Source organism: Diuraphis noxia, unplaced genomic scaffold (genome assembly GCF_037042655.1).
Source record: "Diuraphis noxia isolate RWA-SAM2 unplaced genomic scaffold, SU_Dnox_SAM2 contig0003, whole genome shotgun sequence".
Taxonomy (NCBI): domain Eukaryota; kingdom Metazoa; phylum Arthropoda; class Insecta; order Hemiptera; family Aphididae; genus Diuraphis; species Diuraphis noxia.
In genome coordinates, this window is record NW_028301713.1 from 51,553,288 (window position 1) to 51,577,127 (window position 23,840).

At 36.2% G+C, this 23,840-nt stretch overlaps 2 protein-coding genes across 2 annotated transcripts; both read right to left on the reverse strand.

The window, feature by feature from the left end:
• Positions 1-267: 267 nt before the first annotated feature.
• On the reverse strand, positions 268-5,114 carry slim (scruin like at the midline). Its single transcript, XM_015521219.2, has 5 exons — positions 4,956-5,114; positions 3,790-3,971; positions 3,378-3,582; positions 2,975-3,303; positions 268-1,884 (listed from the first exon to the last, which is right to left on the reverse strand). Exons 2-5 carry the CDS (start codon positions 3,952-3,954, stop codon positions 1,363-1,365), a joined length of 1,221 nt encoding a protein of 406 aa, XP_015376705.1. The 5' UTR covers positions 3,955-3,971; positions 4,956-5,114; the 3' UTR covers positions 268-1,362.
• A 7,576-nt stretch (positions 5,115-12,690) lies between these two features.
• Positions 12,691-17,883, reverse strand: LOC149057512 (uncharacterized). Its single transcript, XM_089223442.1, has one exon. The coding sequence runs from the start codon at positions 17,881-17,883 to the stop codon at positions 12,691-12,693; it is 5,193 nt and encodes a 1,730-aa protein (XP_089079568.1).
• Positions 17,884-23,840: the final 5,957 nt, after the last annotated feature.

The window sequence follows — 23,840 nt, forward strand, 5'->3', positions numbered from 1 at the left end:
GAAATAGTTAAAAATATGAACACATTATTGAATGCTAACACGTACAACTTGGTTTATAATTTTTACACATTTTGGATCTTTTTTTAAATTCAATTAAAAGTTATCTATATAACATTTTCAATTTTTTGTCTTATAGGAATGCAAAACATAGGTATTATTTATTATTTCAAGAAAAAAATTATTATGTTAAGTGTCTTTCCGTGAAGTTGGCACCTAACACCTGTTTAACCAATCATCTGAATCAATTAAAAAGTGTAAAAGTTCAAATAATGTGGAATATTATATTTGTTAATAGGTCTTTCAAACATATCAAAAATAAATAACCAACAACAACAAAAATGTTAATATTTGTCCAAAACAAAAATATTGATTGAAAAATTCTTAAGAGGACGTGATACCCGCATGTGTTGTCTCTGTCTTACAAGTGCATTATATAGTAAATTTTATGTTCAGCAGAATACGTGTAGCTCCGTTTGCTTAAAAATTAGAGTGAATTGACCTCTTATAAAATTTAAAGGTAAGATTGTTATCTAGTCAACCTCATATGCTTTTTAATATATTTAAATTTTAAAGGAAGTTATGAGTATTTTAAGATGCACAAAAAATTCACAATTTTAAAATACTCATAACTCGCTTTAAATTTGATATAAAATAAAAAGCATATGAGGTTGTCTAGATAATAATCTTACCTTTAAATTTTATAAGAGGTCAGTTCACTCTAATTTTTAAGTTAACAGAGCTACACGTGTTCTGCTGAGCGAAAAATGTACCATGTTACGCATTTGTAAGATGGAGACTACACATGCGGATATCACGTCCTCTTAAAACCAATTCATAATAATTTGCAATATCTCTACATTCTACATTTTCCAAATCTATTGAATAAAGTTGAATGAATTTGGTTAGCACAATGAGTATGTACTACATAATTTTAATTTTTTTTATTTTGACACAAATGTTACAAAGTTTATGAATTGTTGGAAATCAATTTTAGTATGATACATAGTACATAATATCTTATATAATAAGAATACACCAATCACAATAGTTTTAAACAATTATAATATGTTAAAAATAAAATTACAATAATATGTCAAAGCCAGTTTAAGTCAAATTTATACAAATTACAATTTAAATCTAATTTTTTTTTTTTTGAATTTTTATAAATAAAAAAGAACAATAATAAAATATTAGATTACATATTTTATGGTTATAACACTATTTGTCAATAAATTTTATAATGATGTAATACAATACAACTGGCATTAAAAAACCAAAAGAGATTTTATAAAATCATCAAAAATATTTGTTTAATATTAACAATAACTTTAATCAAGAAATGTATTTTTAAATCAACTTAATTTAACAAATTCTACGAGCTTCAATTATTCGTTCATAATATTCTTGAGGTAAGCCAATTTTCTTTAGACACTCATCACTAGATTCAAACATCTGTTCTTTAAAATAGTAAACCATTGCTTCCCAACATATTACTTTCAATTTGGGTATAATAATCCATGCACTAGTAATATCATTTGAACGACCACCTCTAACATCAATATCATCATCAGAAACTATGCCACCATAACAACACATACGACCAGAAGGTGTTACAGCAGTTGAGTGAAAGTATACTGGACGAGGCATTATACACTTGGTGAGTTTTTCCCATTGCAAGGTATCAAAATCAAAACGCCAAACATCTTTGAAGGATTGAAAACCATCAAAGCCACCACATATATACACTAAATTAGATTTCTCAGGACATTGAACACAGCTATGGCAACTTCGGTTATTTGGATAACCAGGTCTTGGCACTCTGGGGTCGTGTTTGGCCGGAAGGAATTGCCACTGTTTGGTAGCCACGTCAAACATATGGATTTTCTAATAAAAATAATATCTGAGTAAAATGCAAAAACTTCAAAAAATCATCATTAAAAAATGAATTGAGTATGTATAAACTTATAGTTATAAATTTATAACTTATAAGACTATACAGTTCAATTTATTGATTTATTTGAAATTAACAATATCTGTAAGTTAAACCTGATTAGGCCCAACATTACAAAACTACATCATTAATGCTATTGAGGTATTGCTATTACTATTAACTAGGGAACAGATTTAAATGCTCTAAAAACAAGAACAATATCTTTAAAAAAAATAATACAATTTAATGTATTTATAAAATAAAAACAGTGGGTAAGAGAGTAATGCTCTACATAAGGTGTTGTGGTTCATTGTAATGATTGTGTAAAATTTAAATTCAATAATCATTGCATAAGAAAACCAATTCAGGGCAAAGATAACCTGTCAGCCTATAATGTTACTAAATAAATTTTATTATATTATTGTGATTGAAGTAATTTATTTTTAGTATTAGGCATTAATACTACAGTAGTTAGGTTAAATTAATTTTTGCGGAAAAATTGCATTTATTTTGAAAATTTCATTGTGTGTAAACTATATAAAATATAACAATGTATTCTAAAGGTTTCAAGTTACCCATGGATAATATTTTTAAAATATAACTAAATAACTAAAACCTTTATTCTTGGTTTTAATATGTAATTTCATCAAAATTTGAACTTAAAATGTCTGTAAAAAATTACAGTTAATTTATTTTTTAGATTTTTTGGCTACAATATGAACTATTTATGAGAACCCTTGTTTTAAATTTTAAATCCACGTCTATAAAAAATTGAACATTTCATAATTTTTAAACTTAAACTAATTTGCGGGTGAATATCCAATGTGATATATACATTAACGACAAAATGTACATCGGTACTTTGATAAACTTAATTTTTTTAATTTTATTTATTTAAAACAAATTCATTCAGTGAGTAATAGTAAAAATAATTCACTCATCAAAAAATTAAACTCTATAAATAAATAATAGGATTGAATAAAAAGTAAATTTGTTGAAAATACCATATTTAAATATATAAATATAAAATTATTTAATACTAACCGAAAAACCATAATAAATATTGCGGGCACCACCTCGTCCGCCACCAAATATGTATATTCTACCCTTATAGAATATCACTTCATGTCGATATCTAGGTTCAGGTTCTTGACCTTCCCCTAGTGACTTATGCAGCAACTCCCATTTTCTTGTACTCAGATCAAATCGATGAACATCCATCTCGTATTCATAACCAGATGTGCCACCAATTGAATAAATATATTTACCATCCATTACAACCCCTTGTCCATATAATGGTAATGGAACATCTCCAGACACTTCTAACTCTTCAAAGCTCATTCCATTTTCTTTATACTCATTGGCTAAATTTCCTGAAATCATTAAAATGTATTAATCATTCAACTTGTGTTTATTATTAATGAATATTGTGTAATAAAAATCTTACCCAAGTACATACGGTTGCTACAAAATGCTCCAAATGGAACCCCAGTACCCCCATATATAATGATTATGTTACCAGACAGTGTAACTGAACTAGATGCTAGTTCTTGAGGAACATTCTGGCACTTAATTATTTTCCATTCACCTAGGTCAAAACAATATTTCCAAAGCTCCCGCATAGCTGATGACACTCTTCGACCAAGAACATCCTGTAAGTACACATTGATTATAGTTTATATTCTTTAAAGAATGTCACTCAAGATGAGTTATAGTATAAACATGGGAGATCAAAAGATAATAGACAGAAAAATTATTTCTATTTTAAAAACAGAACGTTATTCAACTTACAAGAAATATAATTATAAATGTTAAGAATCGGCAGATAATTTGTATAAAGAAAAATAAATGATTCTTACATTTGTTTGAGGGTTGAAACCTCCATATGAGAACAAATAGGCATTATTGCACACCACACGATGTCCACTTCTCGCCAATGGACGTTTCTGTGGATTAAGATTTTTTTTTAATACTGTGAACTGAAATGGTTTGAATTTGTATATTGAAATGGTATTATTCGACATTTTTCACTGCATAACACCTGTTTAAAACACAAGAACGAATTATTCATTAGACCAGGAGGATTAATGTAGAGTAACATAATTAGAGTACATACTGTACTATTGTCACATTGAATAGTTAATTCAAAGCAGGGTAAATATAATTGAGAGTATTTTAAAAGTGAAAGGAAATATTAAAAATGTTAGGTACGATACTAAATTGTAAGTCACATCTAACAGGGTATAATATTTTTTAAATAATTTAGTGTGTAAATAGTGTATATTTGATTTTTCTTTTATAGTTTATACATCAGTGACAAATGGGGTTAAATAGCAAACCAAATCAATTTATTTGTTGTCATTAAAAAAAAAAAAAATCAGTGAATTATAAAAATGAGTTTCATATATATTTTGAATATAAATAATAAATATATACAAGATTAAAAAATATTTGACTTTTTAAGAAATAGTTATATGTATGATAAATTGATAAATATAGGTACATACTTTGTATTTGATTGTTGCTTAATATCTTTAAGATATATTATAAATGTAAATGAATTAAATATTTATAAATATTAAGTAATGTGTATAATATACTAATTACCAACCATGTATTAATGTATTATATTGTGTACAGAGAATTTTTGTTGAAATATTTTCTATAAAATACTAAGCATTTAAAAAAAATTTTAACAGGACCACAAGCAAAAAATCTCTTTTAAGAGAAGGTATTAATTTTTTTAAATAAAATATGTAATTTACATCTGTTATTTAAATGAAATAGGGTATTATAAAATTTCTGACTGTAAACAATTTTTGACTTGGTCCTGGATATGTAAGAGTTGGAAAATAATTGAATTAGCTCTTACCACACAGTAGTAGATCAATATTTTGTTAATTTATAAATAAAATTGTGAAAAAACTGGAGTGGTTTATTGGAGTATAGTGGGCCTTATATTATAACGTTTGAGCTTTGACTTCCAAAAATTAACATTGTTGCTAAAAAAATAATATACATCTACCTGTTATGAACAAATCGAGGATTATGTTTGGAAAAAAAAATACACGATAATACCTATTGTAAAAACACTAAAAACTAAAAATTAAAACTAGTTACTGGAGTTCTGAGTTCTTGATGTTTTGGTAATTCGGGTTTATCAGTGTATCATATCACGAATTCACGAATAAATAGGTACATACAAGGCACATAGACGGGACGGGTACAGTTTTCCCGATTTTGATAACAACTGATAACATTGAACCTGATAAGAACGAAAAAAAAAGGCTCTTGCCAACCTATAAAAGTTAGCACAAATCCGAATTCCCGCATCGTTAACCAGCAATTATATAAAAAATAAAAATATCAGTTTAATACCAATAGTGATTTTTCGAAAAATTCATACCAAGAAATTTAGTCTTCTATAAAATAAAACCCTGTTTAGTTATATTTTAATCAGTGAAGTTAGGCTTTAATCATTATACATTTCAATTTTATTTTAATTCATTGTTCAATGTCCAAATATCTTAATAAATTATTTTAAACTTTATATTATGATTTAGATTCATTTAATAAGCAATTTTGCTTTTCAGATCATAGAGTAATAACCACAGGTCCACAGATATATAAAAATACTAGATAGCCGATTTCTATAGTACATACGTATAAAATAATGTCTCCAACAAAATGGCCGCCAATCGTTATCTAAGAGGTGACTGTTTACAAATTTAACTGATATGATAAGTGATAAGATACTATTTTGGAAGGCTATATAATATTTTAAATTTTGTTGGGACTTAAGAAAATTTTTTTTCCGAATTATATTTATCTGGAACTATTTGGTTGGAGCTAAGATTCATCAAACAACTTGATGAATCTTAATAATAATAATAATAAAATACTTGTATTATGTTATTATTTTGTAATTATATACGAGCAAACATTACATATTAAGCATAGGTACTGTTTTTTATTTTATAACTTACAGTAAGTACAGTTGTTATTTATATTTTTTAAGTATATACCAACATATTACTATGGTTTATTATTGCTGTGCTTGGGGCTGTTTAAATAAATTATATCCCTCGGTATACTGGTATTTGTATTAGAATAAATTATTAATAAACTAACAATTTTTCTTGCATAAACCATATATAAAAACTTAACTCCACTCAAAATCTGTTAAAAATAATAATAGTTTTTAAAGATTATTAAGTTTAAACATTATAATATTATAATTATAAGTACCTATTGTTATGTATGTACATTGTACGGTGTGTCCGTTACTCCGATATGTTATCTGTAACGATAAATATATATATATAACATTATGTGATTATTATGTGTGTCCGCCGTCGTGCGTGATGATAAATAAACAGTCGTACTTTGTCAATGCTCGTGTGTGTACCTACGTCTGTCATATTTAAAATACGTAACATTTGGCGACGAAGATGGGATGTTCGGTGAAAATATTTATTTAATTTTCTTGTGATTATAATGTCGAATATTTCGCAATACGTACCGGGTTCGGAATCATTCAGTATTTATTTAGATCGTTTAAACGCGCAGTTGACCGTTCTAAAAGTTAAAGATGCTGATAAAAAGTCCTATTTAATCGCATACATTGGTTCGGAAGCATATAGTCAATTAAAAGATGCTTGTTTGCCGGAGGAACCACAATTAAAGTCATACGACGAGTTAGTGTCCAAATTGGAAGAAATATATTCACCACGTCGTCTTGTAGTGAGTGAAAGATTTATTTTTAACCAACGTACACAGAACCAGGGTGAGTCAACTCGGGAGTACATAACAGCATTAAAAAAATTATCAAGTTTTTGTGTATTTGGTTCGTTTTTAAACGATGCACTGCGTGATCGGCTTATTGTAGGGATAAGTGATGAATCGTGTCAACGGAAATTACTTAGTATAGATTCCCTAACGTTTGAAGAAGCATGTAAAATTGCTTTGGATTCGGAGTTGGTTTGTAATCAAACACAACAAATGAACAATAAATCACAAATAAATGTTGTCAATAATGGGAAAAGTGTGCCTCGTCAAACACATTCGTCATCGAAGTCGGAACTCAAGTGGAACGAAAATGCTGGTGGAAAACCGTGGTCTGAGAAGTCTTCAAAACCTGGTCAAAAAAATGGTCAGTCAATTCAGCACGGCAGTCAAAGTTCACGAAGTCTTAAGTTTGGTCAATGTTATAGATGTGGAAGGAAGCACGATGTCCGTACGTGTCCAGCCAGTCGAAAATGTGTAAGACAAAAATTAAAAATAATTTAGAGTCTATTGATTTAGTAAATAGTGTGTCTCAGAATAGTGGGGGAAATCCACTTGTGATTAAAATCAAAGTTAATAATAAGCTTATTCCGTTTGAGGTAGATAGTGGAGCGTCGGTTTCAGTTATGCCGATTAAATATTTTAATATGTATTTTAATAATTCATGTAAATTAGAAAAAAAACATATTCAATTAAGTTCTGTAAATTGTGAACCAGTCAAGGTTTTAGGTCAAACACTTGTAAATGTCGAGATGTCAAATCAAAAAAATATTAAACTATATTTAATTATAACGGAAAACTCTGTAAAAAAAGTTTTAGTAGGTCGATCTTGGTTAGATAAGTTGTATTCGAATTGGAGATCGAATATGTGTTTAAATTGTATAAGTAGTAATGTAGATTGCAAAATTGGGAAAAATATTATGAATTTTGTAAATAATAATAATTGTGTTTTAAGTGAAATAGATGTAATTAAAAATATTAAACTCAAGTTTCCCGGGGTGGTTAAAATAAATGATAAACCTGCTGATTATATAAAAGACCATGAGGTCAATTTATCTTTAAAAGAAAATAGCGTACCAGTTTTCCATATAGCATATCAAGTACCATATGCACTAAAGTCTGCTGTAGAAATTGAGCTAAATAGTTCAGAAGTTGAAGGAGTTATAAGTAAGGTTTCAATTAGTGACTGGGCATCGCCTATTGTAGTAGTACCAAAAAAAAATAATAAAATTAGAATATGTGTAGATTTAAAAACTACCTTAAATCCAAAATTACAAATTGAACAACACCCATTACCAAGAGTCGATGATGTGTTTAATGAGTTATCCGGGGGAAGTGTGTTCACTGTTTTGGATTTAGTAGAAGCGTATTTACAATTACAGGTTGCACCTGAAAGTCGTAAGTTTCTGACAATTAATACTCATAAAGGGTTGTACTGTTTTAATCGTTTATGTTATGGGGTAGTGTCAGCGCCAAGTATATTTCAGTCGGTCATGGAAAATATTTTACGAGGTGTTTCTAGAGTACAAGTATATTTAGATGACATAATAATCTGCGGCTCGTCAAGGTCAGAGTGTGAAGAAAATGTTAATGTGGTGTTAGAACGTTTAAATGAGTATAGAGTTAAAGTAAATTTTGAGAAATGCCAGTTTGATTGTTCAAGTGTACAATTTCTAGGTCATAAAATAGATTGTCAAGGCGTACATCCCGATGAAAATAAAATGGATGCGATAAGAAACGCACCGTGCCCAAATGATGTAGTACAATTAAAATCATTTATCGGTCTCATAAACTATTATCAACGTTTTATGCCAATGTCGTCATCTATATTAGCTTCCTTGTACAATTTAACAAAAAATAAAATACCTTGGAATTGGTCTGACGAATGTCGATCAGCGTTTGAAAATATAAAACAGGTATTAATAAAAAGTCAATTATTAGTCACGTATAATCCAGATTTACCTCTAGTAGTTACGTGTGACAGTTCTAGCTATGGTGTCGGTTCAGTTCTTAGTCATTTGATAGATGGGGAGGAGAAGCCAATTTTATTCGCGTCTAGCACCTTATCAGCGGCAGAAAAAAATTATGCACAAATTGAGCGTGAAAGGTTAGCAATAATCTTCGCAGTAAAAAAATTCCATAAATATTTGTTTGCACGCAAATTTATTTTAGTAACTGATCATTTGCCATTAAAATCAATTTTTAATCCGTCAAAGAATATACCTGTTGTAGCTTCATCTAGATTACAAAGATGGGCAGTTATATTGTCTAGTTATCAGTACGAGATTCAATATAGGAAGGGGGTAGACATAAGTAACGTAGACGCGTTATCAAGATTACCTCAAAGTAGTAATACTGGGGAAAATGCTTGTTCAATTTTATTATTAGAAAATTTACCTTTAACGTATAAGGAAGTGAGCAAAAAAACGAGTAGACGAAGTATTAAAAGAAATAAGTCAGTATACGAAAGAAGGTTGGCCAGGGGTAAAGTCGTTAAAGTCAGTGTTTGCGCCACGACCGTTCCCACAGTGAGGTTGACACCCGTGACTCGCACCTCTCTGGATGTAGGTAATTTCAAAATAAACAAAAGTAATAAGGGGAAGGAACATGTGCCTAAGGCTGAGCTGCAAAGACGTTGATGATTGTGCTGAGCTGCGAAGACGTTGGCGATGATGCTGAACTGCAATGATGATACCAAGGAACTACAAGGCTGTAGATGGGGCCCACAATGATGGTGCTCCCACGACGAACTGTCTGGTGGATTACCAAGCTGGTAAAAATGTCGAACCACTGTCGTATCGATGATCACACGTCGAGCTGACCGTCTCCAATGTCAATGGTGATTACACGCCGAACGGGCGGTAAATATAAAATATAATAAATGTCAGGCTTGAACTGCACGTCGTAGTTATAAAAAAATGGACAAAAACTTAAAAACGTTAAAGACACGAACATGTGCTTTCGAACGGAGCTGCTCATAAGTCATAAGAACAACCAAAAAACCGGTGGAACATACATGTGTTTTCAACGGCTTGGTAAAGCAATATATTCGACCATATGGCGACGACGCCACGAGCGGCGGCGCCGTCGGCGGCAACCAGTTGGTCAGTGCCGCCAACATTCCGAACTGGAAGTCGGGGCACGTACGGGGCGCGAACAGTCAGAGTGCCAACAATATTATAAAATACGGGAAGAATTATCGTTAGTAAATGACTGTTTGATATTAGGTAATCGCGTAGTAATTCCAAAGTCATTAAAAGAAGACGTATTAATGTTATTACATAAAAACCATCCGGGTATTGTTCGTTCGAAAATGCTCGCAAGGTCGTATGTATGGTGGCCTAATATCGATATTGATATAGATAAGTTTATTAAGACGTGTACGGAATGCCAATGTAATCAAAACGATAAGAATGTCATTGAGAAAGTGTATATTCCGTGGGAAAATCCATCAGATTCTTGGAAAAGAATACACATCGATTTTCTAGAAATAAATCAAGTTAAATTATTAATCATTCTTGACAGTTTTAGAAAATGGATTGAGTGTTTTGCAATGGGAAGTACAACGGCTTCAAAAGTAATCGAAGTTTTAGAAAATTGTTTTTGTCGTTTTGGTTCCCAAAAAGATAATGGTAACCGATAATGGTCCTCCTTTTGGCGCAAATGAATTTAAAGAATATTGTGAGAAAAATTGTATAAAACTAGTACATTCGCCGCCATACAATCCAGAGTCAAATGGGTTGGCAGAGCGAGGGGTGCAAACGATAAAAAAATTATTAATTAAGAGTTTGTGTGTAAAGAGAGATGTTAAAAGAATACAATCAAAAATTAATAATATTTTAGTATCATATCGTAACACACCAACAACAAGCACAGGTTGTAGTCCGTCAGATTTAATATATAATTTTAAACCAAAAAATCATTTGTCCATATTAAAACCACCAAATATTGTAGAAAAGAATAAAAATATTAATGTTACTAAGTACGAAATAAATGATAAAGTTCTTGTTCGAAATAATTCAAAAGGGCAGAAGTGGTTAACTGGACGTATAATGAAAATGTTGGGAACATGCAGTTATTTAGTCCGGGTTGCTGGTAAAATCAGATTAATGCATGTAAACAAATTGAAAAAGAGTTATTTAAATGATGTGGTACATCCAAGGGAACTTGAATAATAATAATAATAATAATGAAAAAAAAAATATTGTTTATCGATTTAATTTTTAAGCTATATATATATTATGTATTGTGTAAAATTGTAAATGTAAATCATTATTATTTTCTAAATTGTATGAATTTTGTATAAGTTAATTTATTGTACTAAAATTATATAGAAGGGAAAGATGTTATGTATGTACATTGTACGGTGTGTCCGTTACTCCGATATGTTATCTGTAACGATAAATATATATATATAATATATAATATTATGTGATTATTATGTGTGATGATAAATAAACAGTCCTACTTTGTCAATGCTCGTGTGTGTAACACCTATAACAGTATATTTTATAACACTGTTCTTCAATTGCTTATTGTTGCGCCAGAATAATTCATACGAATTATGTAGTCAACTACTCTGACTCGCATCACTAGTCTCGAGGTGGGTGACCAAAATACGAAACATAATATAACGCAAATGTATAGTATAATAATGTGAGTCTATTGGACAATATATAAATACCTATAAAATACAATGATAAATACGGGCGCCCAAAATTGGTAATAATATATAACACAAATAAATAATATGATCAATCGATCAATATGTAAACAAAACAATAATTAAAATACGATAATATAAATTGATAGTAGAAATGATAATGGAAATGATAATAGTCGATCACCCGGTAAGACGATGAAGTGGACTGGACGGTCACTGGCATGGACTGCAGTGCTGCCTCCTGGAACCGTTTGACACGAATATTACAATGTTCCCACGACGGCGACGTGAAACGACGGGCCCTCCAAACTTCAACGGGGAATCCCGCGTTAACCACCCGACGCTCGTCCGCGTCAGCAAAACAACACGGCAACCCGCACCTGACAATCGAAACAATAGTTCGGTTGCGGTAGTGGGTTCCCCACAAACAATGTGGTACGGAACGGGCGTTCACGCCGCCAAAACCGACACACGACGTAATGACACACGACGGTGTCGTCAATTTGCACAATTAATGTGGTTACGCAAACACCGAACGGCCGCGCGATCAGCGCCGACACTTACGCCCGTCACAAGGGGGCCCAAAACAATGGAGGTAACGGACAAGTCACCGACACAACGACAACGAACCCGTAATGGCGCACCCACGACGATCGAAGACGCCAAAATCCGTCCGAACAGGACGACGCGTAGAGCAGACCGGCGTAGGCATTCGTGCACAACAATACAATACAGCACGCACCGGTCGCGAGAGGCGAGACGAGAAGTTTCTCGTAGACTGGCTGGTGCGTATATTATTACGCGCCGCGACCGTCCAAGCTGCGATTACGACGACGATAGTTGATAAAGATCGTCAAAACCTGTAGTAATCTGGCTGGACTCTGGACTCTGTATTGCCGTCGGTGCAAATCGTCGGGCACGAAATTGCGGCTCAAACATCCTCCCCCCCATGGGAGGCTCAGGCTCCCATAGAAATCGAACGGATTGGATTGAATGGGCTGCAGCGACGTCTTGAGATGATGCATGACCGGAGTGATACTAATTATCATTTCATTTTACAAAAGGAAAAGGAACATGTTGAATATAAAATTACAAATAATACACAATAATCGAATGAAGATACATAAATGTTAAAACCAATGACACATATGGTGCCCACACATTAGATATGAAGTCAGAGTAGCTAGTGATTGAATAATTGATAAGTGGTAGTTTATTTGAGAATATATAAAAATTAGAACTGGAAGCTATGTTTTGGGGATAAGCATTCAATCAACGATCAATTTTGTGAGGTTGTTAAGAATTCGAAACGCTAGTGGGTGGGTAATACCACTACTTTAGCCACCGGTCGAGTGATATGGCCGTTGCACGTCAACACCCGTACGACACGTACAACACCGTCGTTGCCAGGTAACAGTTCAAGAATACGTCCGAGACGCCATTCCAGTGGTGGAGATTGGTTATCGATTATAACTACCATGTCGTTGACCTTGACGTTGGGTGCTTCAGTAGTCCATTTCGATCTCCCTTGAAGCGACGTCAGATATTCGGTTGACCAACGTCGCCAGAATGCCTGATGGCATTGGTCAAGAAGCTTCCAACGTTGAGTTAAACTGACGCGTGACTCAAACGATACTCGGGGAGGTACAGCCAACAACGGTTGCCCGATTAGGAAATGTCCAGGAGACAAATATTCAAGGTCAGCGGGGTCCGTGGTTAATGGGGTCAATGGTCTCGAATTGAGTACTGCCTCAACACGCGTAAGTAAGGTAGTGAATTCCTCGTACGTGAGTACATGGGTACCCATGGTACGGATCAACAATCGTTTCGTTGACCGGACCGCTGCCTCCCATAGGCCACCGAAATGCGGTGCACTTGGGGGGTTAAAATGCCATTGACACGATGTGCGCGCTTGAGAAATGGTGCGTTGACCGTCTGGACTGTTGATCAGTAACTGAAGTTGCTTGTCCGCGCCAACAAAGTTCGTGCCGCAGTCCGAAAATATTTCTGACGGTAAGCCTCGTCGCGCAACAAACCGGTCAAAGGCGGCAAGGAATGCTTCAGTGGACAGCCCTGTAACCACTTCTAAATGGACAGCTTTAACCGACAAACATACAAAGACGGCGATCCACACTTTATATACTCGAGATTTTCGAAGTTGCACTTCACGCATTTGAAGTGGGCCGGCATAATCAACCCCTACCCTCGCGAACGGCCTACTTTGCTGAACTCGTGCGGCTGGCAAATCTGCCATTATAGGTTGCGGCGGTTTCGCATCAAAACGCACGCAGACCGGACATGCGCGTGTGACGGTGTGTAACACAGATTTGATTGACACAATCCAGAAATCACGCGATATAAGGGCCGTCATTATTCGCGGACCAGCATGACACGTAATTTTATGCCATCGGCGGCATATTAACAACGACAAATGCGATTGTTTCGCTAATAACATGGGGTGTTTACTACCATAATTTAAATGTGAATGGCGCAATCGCCCACCAACGCGAATCACCCCAGATGGGTCTAGGAACGGACGTAGTCGTGATAGGTGTTTCGATGACACACGTGCTGACGTCAATAGTTCGTGTGCTAAAGTTTTATAGAAACATCGTTGAGACATGATGACCAGCTTGCTGATGGAGTCATCGAGTTCGGTGCGCTGTAGTGCCCCAATGGCAGGCCGAGGGTGTTTCTTACATGCTTGAAGAAAACGATAAATGTAGGCAACTACGCGGACCAGACGGTCATATGATGAGAAACTGTCATACCATTCTGATGGCTGTTCAGTGCTGAGCACTAGAGCTACAGGCCGCGTCTCAGGTAGTTCGGGTATCGGGATCGACGGTACAGTCACGTCCCAGCTCGCCGCGTCATCGTGGAGGAACCGAGGACCTTGCCAATATAGCGATAGACTAGATAACACCGAAGGTAAGACGCCGCGCGAGGCACAATCTGCGGGGTTTTCTTCCGACTTTATGTGGAGCCATCGACAGTCAGGCATTAGAGTAATGATTTGATGGACGCGATTGGAAACGTATACCTTAAATGACGTATGTGGATTTTTCAACCAAGACAATACGATGGCTGAATCACTCCATGCGTACAAATCGACGATGTTTAAATACGATTTAAGGGTTGCCCGTATTCGACTCATCCATCGAGATAGCAATAACGCGGCGTTCAGCTCCAACCGCGGAATCGACAAGGGTTTTATCGGCGCCAGCTTCGTTTTTGTCCCGACGAGAAAAATGTTGCTAGAATCAGAATCATGGTCTAACATCTTTATGTATAAAACTGCAGCGTAACCGTGCTGTGAGGCATCGCAAAATCCCAATAGTTGACACGGCGATCCACGACGGGAATTGAAATGACGAGGTACCTTCAGGTCGTTAAGGGATGGCAGGTCTGATACAAACGATTCCCAATCCCGCGAGATGTCATCCGGAAGGGGGTCATCCCATGATGCCTTCGCCGACCATGTGCGCTGCATAATGCATTTCCCGTGAAAGATTGCGGGTGCAAACAGTCCTAAAGGATCGTAAATCCTCGCGATCATGGACAGCAATCCTCTTTTCGTGCAAATGATCGGCAACAAATTAGGACGAAGGGCACACGAAAACGAATCGTTGGTCGGATGCCATTGAAGGCCGAGTACTTTTATACCGCTGTCATCTGCGGCGTCAAACGAATGTGGATAATTTACACAATGGTCGGCAGGCACGGCGGTTAACACGTCGGGTTCGTTACTGGACCATTTTTTTAATTCTAGCCCCGCACGATTCAGAATTGAAATTAGGCTGGATTGGAATTTTAAAACATCGGTAATGGAATCAGCGCCAGCACACACATCATCGACGTATGTCTGGTTTAGCAACGCGTCACGAACGTCGTCATAATCAGTGCAATCATTAACGGCGATTGCCTTAAGGACGCGAAGTGCTAGAAATGGGGCACAGTTTGTCCCGTATGTCACTGTATCAAGTTCATACTCAACGAGTTTTTCGAACGGAGACGACCGCCAAAACACGTGCTGGAGTGTACGGTACTCCGGTAGGACCAATATTTGGCGGTACATTTTACATATATCTGCCGTAAAAACTATCTTTGGTACACGAAAACGGGTCAGTACATCGACGATGTCTTGTTGTAATTTGGGGCCCTGCAATAGACATTCGTTTAATGACAAACTTCGAGATCCCTTCGGAGACGCGTCAAATACGACGCGGATCTTGTTGTCGCCATCTGCAGGTCGATATACGGCGTGGTGCGGTATGAAGTATGTCCCGGGTGTTTTTGCCACCGACATATGACCTAGTGATAAGTATTCGGACATGAAATTGGAATATAACTCTCGTAGTTTGGAGTCCTTCGACAGTCGTTTCTCGAGATTTTCAAAGCGTTTGATCGCGTGTTCACGGGAACCTGGAAAACTTAGCGAAGACAAGGCTGTGCGCGTCGGTAATGGCACGGCGAATCGTCCAGACGGCAGTCGCTTGTGTTCCGCTACAAATACTTCTTCACAACGGCCATCATCCGTGAACGAAGGCGGCGGCATCGCGGGTTCCTCAGCACGCCAAAAATTCTCGATTAAATCTTGAATTGAGACGGTTAATGACACAGGGAGCGATGCGTGACACTCGACATAAGTTTGGAGCACCGGCCCGATCAGAATCCATCCGAAAATAGAGCTGAACGCTGTGGGCAGATCGGCAGCTACAATCACTTTCCGGCCGTCCATTATTTGCGCGAACAAGTCGGCACCCAATAACATGTCAACGGGAGAAGCAATATTAAACGTCGGATCTGCAAGGGCCAGGTTCGCGAATCGATCCTTGACGCTGGTGTCTAGAGATCGACGTGGCATGTTGGACGTGATCGACGGCATTACCCACGCCTTTGTTTGCAATTGTGGCTCCGTAGCAAATCTTGGTTGGACGACACAATCGACCATACCTCGGACATCAGCAACTGTTGCACCGGATAGGCCAGTGATCGGTGCTGTCCAGTTTGTCAGCCGTAGTCCTAAACGAGTAACACAGGACACAGTTATGGCACTTATTTGGGATGCTGAATCGACGATGGCACGGACCGTCTGCCAGGTGCCACAATGGTCACGAATATGAATGAGAGCGGTGCCCAATAGCACGGCTGATGAATCGTCCTTCCTGTATGTCGTTGATGCAGCACAGAAGGGCGCATCGTCGCTAGACGGAGCGCTCTCTGACTGGCGTCGTGTTGAAAACCCATGAAGCAGCGTATGGTGTTTCTTTGAACATGTTGCACAGCGAAGTTTTGAATGACACTTGTTGGCCCAATGATTGGTCGATAAACACGCGTAGCACACGCGGTTGTCACGAGCCCATTTGTTGCGGTCCTCGACCGACAACGACGCGAATTTTCGACAATCAGTAATAGTATGCCTTTCACGGCAGTTCGGACAGGAGTCACTCTTGGAGCTCGATGGCTTCGAAACGACTAACGATGTAGTGGTTGGTTTGAACGGAACCTTCTTGACGAACGCGTTGCTATGTGATGTAGACTGTAGTCGATTATTGGGCCTTTTCTGATGATCTCCGGCAATCTCCAAAATCGCTACACGGGACTGTACAAAATTCAGCAAGTCAGTCACAGTCGGAAACTCCGGAGGGGCGGACGACTCGAATAATTTTCGTGTGGATGCCGGGAGACACCGAAAAGCCATGGAGAACACTATGAATGATCCGAGGTCCCTGATGTTCAATGCATTTAATAACGCAATATTCTCGGAAAAGAGCGATACAAAATTATTGAGATCGAACAACGTTTCTTGCGAAGACACCGGTGCGTTGAGTAACTTGTCGATCAATGCATGCGCGACTAATCGCGGGCGATGAAAACGCGACGATAACGTGGACCACGCGAGGTCGTAATTGTCATTGGACACGGTTATATTGCGTATGGCGTCCGCTGCAGCACCCTGCAAACATCCGATCAAATGTTGCATTTTATCGATTTTCGGTATGTCGGTCCTATCGCCAACAAGCGCGGAGAACCGATCGCGGAACGTGGGCCAATAATTAAAATCACCATGGAACGACGGTAACGGGATTTCAGGTAGTCTAGATGTTGGTTTAACTGCTGCATCGCTGGCATGATTTTGTCCACCCAGGCCGCGCTTAGCAATCTTAATATTATCGTAATTGCCCTGCATGGCGACTGCCGTAATTGTATTGATAATAGAAAGCACTTCGGCTGGCAACTCGGCTGAATATTCGCTTTCGGCATTTATTTCCAATAAACTGTCTAACACATCATTGTCCGCCGCTTCGAATTGTGCCCATAAATCATCCAACGTCGCAGCCGCTATATGTAGTTCATCCATAAGACTAGGATCATTTTTCGCGCGTTTAGCGAGACTGTCAATTGATCGGATTTTTTTTACGGCGATAGTGCGCTTTGTGTCAGCTCTAGTGGCAAGACGTCTGACGCGTTTTATTTCTTTATCTTCTGCTGTCTCGACCATGTTGACTGTTGTCTGAATATGACGCGAAATCAACGGAGAAAATTGGCAACAATCGACCGAAGACAAGGAGACAATAACTAACGGGACAAATTATGTACCTATCACGATCCAGGTATAACCTATTGAAATGCGCGCTGTTATATATAATACACAAAAATAATAATAATAAACCCAGAGAATAATAATAAATATTAATTAGACAAACAATAATTTGAAATGACGAATGCGACACTAATGTCGACTTGAATAAATTATTTGAAATCGAAATTATAGTTAGCAGTAATCGCTGAATTGTGAATAACAGAAAGGGTCACTCGTTGATTGAATACTCGAAACCAGAACGCTAATTAAATAAATAAAGAAACCACGCTCTGCTACCAAATGTTGCGCCAGAATAATTCATACGAATTATGTAGTCAACTACTCTGACTCGCATCACTAGTCTCGAGGTGGGTGACCAAAATACGAAACATAATATAACGCAAATGTATAGTATAATAATGTGAGTCTATTGGACAATATATAAATACCTATAAAATACAATGATAAATACGGGCGCCCAAAATTGGTAATAATATATAACACAAATAAATAATATGATCAATCGATCAATATGTAAACAAAACAATAATTAAAATACGATAATATAAATTGATAGTAGAAATGATAATGGAAATGATAATAGTCGATCACCCGGTAAGACGATGAAGTGGACTGGACGGTCACTGGCATGGACTGCAGTGCTGCCTCCTGGAACCGTTTGACACGAATATTACAATGTTCCCACGACGGCGACGTGAAACGACGGGCCCTCCAAACTTCAACGGGGAATCCCGCGTTAACCACCCGACGCTCGTCCGCGTCAGCAAAACAACACGGCAACCCGCACCTGACAATCGAAACAATAGTTCGGTTGCGGTAGTGGGTTCCCCACAAACAATGTGGTACGGAACGGGCGTTCACGCCGCCAAAACCGACACACGACGTAATGACACACGACGGTGTCGTCAATTTGCACAATTAATGTGGTTACGCAAACACCGAACGGCCGCGCGATCAGCGCCGACACTTACGCCCGTCACAAGGGGGCCCAAAACAATGGAGGTAACGGACAAGTCACCGACACAACGACAACGAACCCGTAATGGCGCACCCACGACGATCGAAGACGCCAAAATCCGTCCGAACAGGACGACGCGTAGAGCAGACCGGCGTAGGCATTCGTGCACAACAATACAATACAGCACGCACCGGTCGCGAGAGGCGAGACGAGAAGTTTCTCGTAGACTGGCTGGTGCGTATATTATTACGCGCCGCGACCGTCCAAGCTGCGATTACGACGACGATAGTTGATAAAGATCGTCAAAACCTGTAGTAATCTGGCTGGACTCTGGACTCTGTATTGCCGTCGGTGCAAATCGTCGGGCACGAAATTGCGGCTCAAACACTTATCATCAATAATATAAAACATAAACATTCACCTCTTAGATAAGGATGGCGGCCATTTTACTGGCGACAATAATAATATCGAAGTTGGCTATCTAGTATTTTTATATATCTGTGGTAATAACTAATAATTACTCTATGATATACACTAGCGCTCCCGGTGTTTATGCATGCAGTTTTTGTATGATCATTAATAATGGATATTATAATATTATGGTAATATTCTAAGGACTAAGGCGAGGACTAAGGTGTATAAAAACTAAAAACTTTATGCTATAAAGAAAAATAGTAGGTAGGTACATCGTACTTGACTAATTGCAGTTATACCTAATATTAGCTTAATTTACAAAATTGCCATTTATTTTAAAATTTTAGAATTTACAATTTCATTCAATAAATTACAGTTATAAAAATCGACCAATTGTGTTTCCATTTTATCCCTTCAGAAGTCGTCATCACGCATAATTATTTCTACAAAAATATCTGAAAACAAAAAATATTAAATAAATATTTAATGGGTAACTATGAATTAAAAAATATTTATAGCTTGTACTGTGTTACCTGTACAGGCTGTACCCACTAATGTACCTACTTAATTTCAAGTGTTTACGTGTAAAAAAAAAGAACGCTAATTGGTTATAATATGTAATATATATTAATATTTATTACCTTTAGGAGTCCAAACTATAAAATAACATGAGCATTCATTGGGTTCTCTTAATTGACCCTGAATCTGGTAATAATAAACATGGTTTTTGTCCAATTGCAGATCGCCATAATCATTAATATTTAAATACCTATTTAATTTTGTTAGCCACAACTCCTTGGTGCTGAGGTGTCAGATCTTTACTATTGTTTGGGCATTTTATTTCAATAATAACAACAATTTCATTTTCTCCCATCAATCCGTCTGTAGAACCGACTAAAAAATGGGTCAGTATAATTTACTAAACTGCTGAATTACTGATTTACTGAACTGGAGCATAAGTGGCCGTAGCCTGGGCAAACATGCATGAAATTCCACAAGTGCCAACGTAATACATCTATACATCTCCCCACCAAATTCCAGATTGCCCCGTCGAATTTCATAACAGGGTTACCTGTCGCAGAAATATTCCAAACCAGTAATTTCTACTGAACTGCTCTCAAACTCGCAATACTTAACTAAAAAAAATGAAACTTTGTACACGGCATCGGATGTACCGTATTTAGACGTCGTGAAAATTTATAGTGCCTACCGCGAAAATCGGAACAGTTACAACATTTAAAACGCTGTTCAGTAATTTCTTCATATATGCAAATCATTACCTACCTGTGCGCAAAATGATAAGAATCCTGTATGTTTTGTTGCATTACAACATTTCTAGGGCACTTACTAAAATAAAGCAACTTATATAACAGACATTGACTTATAATTTTTTCAATTGACCAAGGTAAGCCGTTATTTAGATTTTTTGAATTGTCGAATGAAGCAGTATTTTATACACCTCAATAATTTTATAATTTATAATACAATATAAGTGCATTCTTATGACAACTGCTGAACTGCTCATATAGGTATATTATATTGTAAATAATTACATCATAATGTGTCTTAACATAATATAATAATAATATGTCTTAAGGTCAAGCAACATGTTTTACAAGATATCAATAAACGCAATCAGTTGTACCTTTTTGTACCTCTAGTGTATTGGCATCGTTATAAGTGTCAATTTTGGGCGCCCAGCGTTGTATCATATGTGTTCTTGGAAATTAATTATGGTGGTTATATAGACCTTTTTTTAAAACTGAATTCTTTAACAAAATTAGTACCTACCTATACAATAGTTACTAAAATAAAGCAATGTATTACACTTGAGAGTGACTTAGAATCCATACATATAGATACCTGAAATTTAATGTATGATTGAAATGAAGGGTTTGTTATTTGTGCCAGAATGGTAATACATAAAACCCATGCAGTTGTATGTATCTCATTTAAATCAAAAATATCATACCCGAATCAGTATAATTATTAATTTATCTTTATATGCCAATGAGTTTATAGTATAATAAACTATGAAGTATGTAGCTTCTACTAATACTCTCCAATGGTCTCTGTCAGCGGTATTCTCAATTACTATTTCTTGATCAGTTCCTTTTAGGTCAATTATTACACGGTCCATCCAGCGCTAGTGCGGTCTTCATCGTGGTCACTTGATGAGTGTAATATCATAGTATTTAATATTATTATTATAACTAATAATATACCTAATAATATAGCGTTTTGAGCAATTAAGTTTTTGTCATAATATTTTTTTTTATTTTTTTTTACGTTTATAAGAATATTATACACAGTCTGTAACAGTTACAATAAGTTGTGGAAAATAATTACAAAGATTATACACTTTTCTTTAAAATTTACTTAAAATAATTGTCGATTTATGTTGATGACATATTAGTTTCTTGACATAAAAACTTAAGATGTAATAGAAACCGCTATAAACCCCATATAAACATACAAAATTATATAATACTGTGTGCAGGTGCAGGTGCAGGTGCAGGTGCAGGTGCAGGTGCAGGTGCAGGTGCAGGTGCAGGTGCAGGTGCAGGTGCAGGTGCAGGTGCAGGTGCAGGTGCAGGTGCAGGTGCAGGTGCAGGTGCAGGTGCAGGTGCAGGTGCAGGTGCAGGTGCAGGTGCAGGTGCAGGTGCAGGTGCAGGTGCAGGTGCAGTGACAGGGGCAGTGGCGGTGGCAGTGGCAGTGGCAGTGGAAGGGGCAGGGGCAGGTGCAGGTGCAGGTGCAGGAGCTGTGGCAGGGGCAAGGACAAGGACAAGGACAATACCGTAGGAATACACATTGTAGACTGCAGTTCATGGTAGAATGGTTATTCAATGGGCCTAATATTGTTATTTTATGTTTAAAAATTGTTTACACAAAATTCAATTAGAGTAAAATTTTAAAAAAAAAGACGGGCAAGTCGTGGATTTGTTATATTTATCAATTGCTATTGTAAATAATATATGATTGGAGCCATTTATTAAATTTTCAAATCTTAAATTTTTAATGTTCTTCTAACATAAAATAAGTTATGATTTTTCGTGATTGTTACGTACGTTTTGAAAATTCAAACTTTGAATTCTTGTAAAAAAAAAAATGTGACTGAATTAATTTTATTTTTCAACTGCTATTTTAAAAATATGTTATATTCCTTGTATTAAATTTTCAAATCTTAGAATTATAAAGAAAAACTTTTATGAATTTCTATTTAAGATAATCTTGGACTAGAACAAGGACTACAACAAGGACAAGGACTACAACAAGGACAAGGACAGGTGGAGGAGCAGGAGCAGGAGCAGGGGCAGGGGCAGGGGCAGGGGCAGGGGCAGGGGCAGGGGCAGGGGCAGGGGCAGGGGCAGGGGCAGGGGCAGGGGCAGGGGCAGGGGCAGGGCAGGGGCAGGGGCAGGGGCAGGGGCAAGGACAAGGACAAGGACAAGGACAAGGGTTATACCGTAGGATTACACATTGTAGACTTCAGTTCATGGTAAAATTATTATTCAATGAGCCTAATATTGCTATTATATGTTTAAAAATTGTGTACACAAAATTCAATTGCAGTTAAATTAAAAAAAAAGATGAATCTTGTATTAAATTTTCAAATATTAGATTTAAAAAGATCATTTTTATGAATTTCTAGCTCAAAATTATAAGTTAATTTTCATAATTTTTACAAAATATGTTGCCAATATTCAAACTTTGAACGGTTAAAAAAAAATTGTGACTATGTATTTCTTTTATTTTGGAAATGCTATCGTAAAAATAAAAAATGTTATATACCTTGTATTAAATTTTCAAATCTTAGAATTATAAAGAAAAACTTTTATGAATTTCTATTTAAGATAATCTAGGACTAGAACAAGGACGAGGACAAGGACAAGGACGAGGACAAGGACAAGGACAGGTGCAGGTGCAGGTGAAAGAGCAGGAGCAGTGGCAGGGGCAAGGACAAGGACAAGGACAATATCGTAGGAATACACATTGTAGACTGCAGTTCATGGTAGAATGGTTATTCAATGGGCCTAATATTGTTATTTTATGTTTAAAAATTGTTTACACAAAATTCAATTAGAGTAAAATTTAAAAAAAAAAGACGGGCAAGTCGGGGATTTGTTTTATTTATCAATTGCTATTGTAAATAATATATGATTGGAGCCATTTATTAAATTTTCAAATCTTAAATTTAAAAGGAAAATTTTTAATGTTCTTCTAGCATAAAATAAGTTATGATTTTTCGTGATTGTTACGTACGTTGTGAAAATTCAAACTTTGAATTCTTGTAAAAAAAAAAATGTGACTGAATTAATTTTATTTTTCAACTGCTATTTTAAAAATATGTTATATTCCTTGTATTAAATTTTCAAATCTTAGAATTATAAAGAAAAACTTTTATGAATTTCTATTTAAGATAATCTTGGACTAGAACAAGGACTACAACAAGGACAAGGACTACAACAAGGACAAGGACAGGTGG

What these genes read in the sequence shown, in the direction of transcription:
- slim (XM_015521219.2), bottom strand. Translation starts at nt 3,954, where the DNA reads ATGTCGAATAATACCATTTCAATATACAAATTCAAACCATTTCAGTTC. An exon ending in GTTTCAACCCTCAAACAAAT is followed by an intron (nt 3,583 to 3,789) that starts GTAAGAATCATT and finishes GTGTACTTACAG; the next exon opens with GATGTTCTTGGTCGAAGAGT. An exon ending in TAGCAACCGTATGTACTTGG is followed by an intron (nt 3,304 to 3,377) that starts GTAAGATTTTTA and finishes TAATGATTTCAG; the next exon opens with GAAATTTAGCCAATGAGTAT.
- LOC149057512 (XM_089223442.1), bottom strand. Translation starts at nt 17,883, where the DNA reads ATGGTCGAGACAGCAGAAGATAAAGAAATAAAACGCGTCAGACGTCTT.